Source organism: Plasmodium reichenowi, chromosome 12, assembly GCF_001601855.1.
Source record: "Plasmodium reichenowi strain SY57 chromosome 12, whole genome shotgun sequence".
NCBI classification, from domain to species: Eukaryota; Apicomplexa; class Aconoidasida; order Haemosporida; family Plasmodiidae; genus Plasmodium; species Plasmodium reichenowi.
Window position 1 is genome coordinate 1,130,684 of NC_033657.1, and position 2,191 is coordinate 1,132,874.

The 2,191-nt window shown below is 22.9% G+C and overlaps 1 protein-coding gene across 1 annotated transcript; it reads right to left on the reverse strand.

Moving 5' to 3' along the window:
* Positions 1–458: 458 nt before the first annotated feature.
* On the reverse strand, positions 459–2,078 carry PRSY57_1229400 (thioredoxin-like associated protein 1, putative; the record flags this gene model as incomplete). The annotated part of the gene is made up of 1 exon (XM_012908714.2): positions 459–2,078. One exon carries the CDS (start codon positions 2,076–2,078, stop codon positions 459–461), a length of 1,620 nt encoding a protein of 539 aa, XP_012764168.2.
* Between the last annotated feature and the right edge of the window lie 113 nt (positions 2,079–2,191).

The window sequence follows — 2,191 nt, forward strand, 5'->3', positions numbered from 1 at the left end:
AAAAAAAAAAAAAAAAAAAAAAAAAAAAAAAATATAGATATATGGCATAAACATATATATATGTATATATATATATATATATATATGTAATATATTTTATATGAGACATGAATGCAAGTACAAAAAGGAGAACAAAAACAATTGAAAAATATAAATATGAACATATATACATAATATATATATATATATATATATATATATATATTTATTTATTTATATTTTTTATAACAATGTGGGACATATAAACAATTTGGAAAAGAAAAAAAAAAAAGAAAAAAAAAAGAAAAAAAAAAAGAAAAAAAAGGTCCATTTATATTATATTATGTTATATATATATGTACATATATAATGTTCACATAATTATCATATTATATTTTATTTTTTAAGTTCCCTTAAAATTTCAACCATACACACACACATATATACATATATATATATATATATACATATATATAATCCTATGACATATTTTCATATGATGATACCCTATAATAATTATTATTCCCATTCATATATTCCTGTTGATTATGTACTACATTATTTATTTTTTGACAAGAATTGTTCGAACATTTTCCTGTATGAGTGTTGTGTATATTTTGTTCATTGTTTAAATAAACATTTTGTGGAGTTTCAACATTTGCATTATAATTTTGCACCTGGCATTTCCCTTTGTTATGTTGTATATTATAAGTATTATTTCCCAAATAATTTTGTGTGTCTTGATAATTTGTTGGTCTTTCATTTATAAGACTATTACATTTATCGAAATTTTTTGTATAAACAAGAGTATCAATATGTTGATGTGGATTAATACGTCCATGATGATTTATATGTTTATGTGCATAAGTTTCTTTTTCATTATGTAATTGAAACGTATTTTGCTCGTCCTTATAATTGTTATGATCATATAATGTTATATCTTTTTCGTTATATACATTATAATTATTATTGTTATTATTATTATTATTATTATTATTATTATTATTATTATTATTATCATTATCATCATCATTATCATCATCATTATCATCATCATCATCATTATCATCATCATTATCATCATTTTTTAATTGATCATCATCTACAATTTGTTCTTCTTCATAATTATTATCATACAATCTGTCATAAATAGCTCGTTCCTCATTTCCTGACTGTTCAGGAATTGCACCTTTTAGAAATGTTTCATAATTGCAATTTTGGCTAGTTCCTGACTTGTTCAGGTGTTGTTCGTTATTTTTTTGTGGATGAATATAATTATAGTTGAGAATATTTTTGATACGATTAGAATGGATCCATGGAAAATTAGTTCTTTTAACACCTTTAATATGTTGTGTTATCACATTTTCTTGAGGTCTTAATAGTAGGAAGGAATCTTTATGAGTATCAATATTTTTTTTTTGAGACATTTTATTTTTTATATCACATATGGCTAGTGGTGTTAAAGTTCTATCTAAATTATCTCTAGCTTGTTTGGGTAAGTTGAGTTTTTCTTTTTCAAAAGGTCCATCAGGATTTGCAAAAGGAGGATTTCTATTATGAACAATAGGTAGTTTATCACTTCTGTCTGCATCATCTACAACAGTCAAAAAAATGTTATTTTCTAAGTTTGATTTATTGTGTACATAATTTTTTCCTGTGATTTTTTTCCATGTATGATAAGTTTTTTCTAAATCATAATCATCAATATTAATATTAACAGTAGCGCTTCCACTTTTTCTTCCAACACAAATACTCATTTTTCCTTGTAAATCTGGAACAAGTTTAGTTTCGAAATATTTTTGTTGATTATCATATGTAGAATAAGAGACTAAAGGTCTTTTCGAAGGTATTAATTCTAATGATTTATTATTTATATGATTTAAGACATTTTTCATCTGTGAGCTGTCACTTTTGTTGTTCGATGTTTTCTTTCTGGAGTTTATATTTAATTCTGTAATTCGATTACAAACAACTCCAGCATTCTTATTTCCATCCATATACAATCCACAATTTTGTACAACCAATTTTTTCCCTAATCTTATTTCTTTCCTCTCATGAGGAAACATGTCATTTTTTGAATGATCGTTGTGTTGAAGCATTGATAAAAAAAAAAAAAAAAAAAATTAAAACAAAATAAAATAAGACAACTCTTTAAAAATATGGGTACACAAAAAAAAAAAAAAAAACAAAAAAAATAAATATAAATATAAAT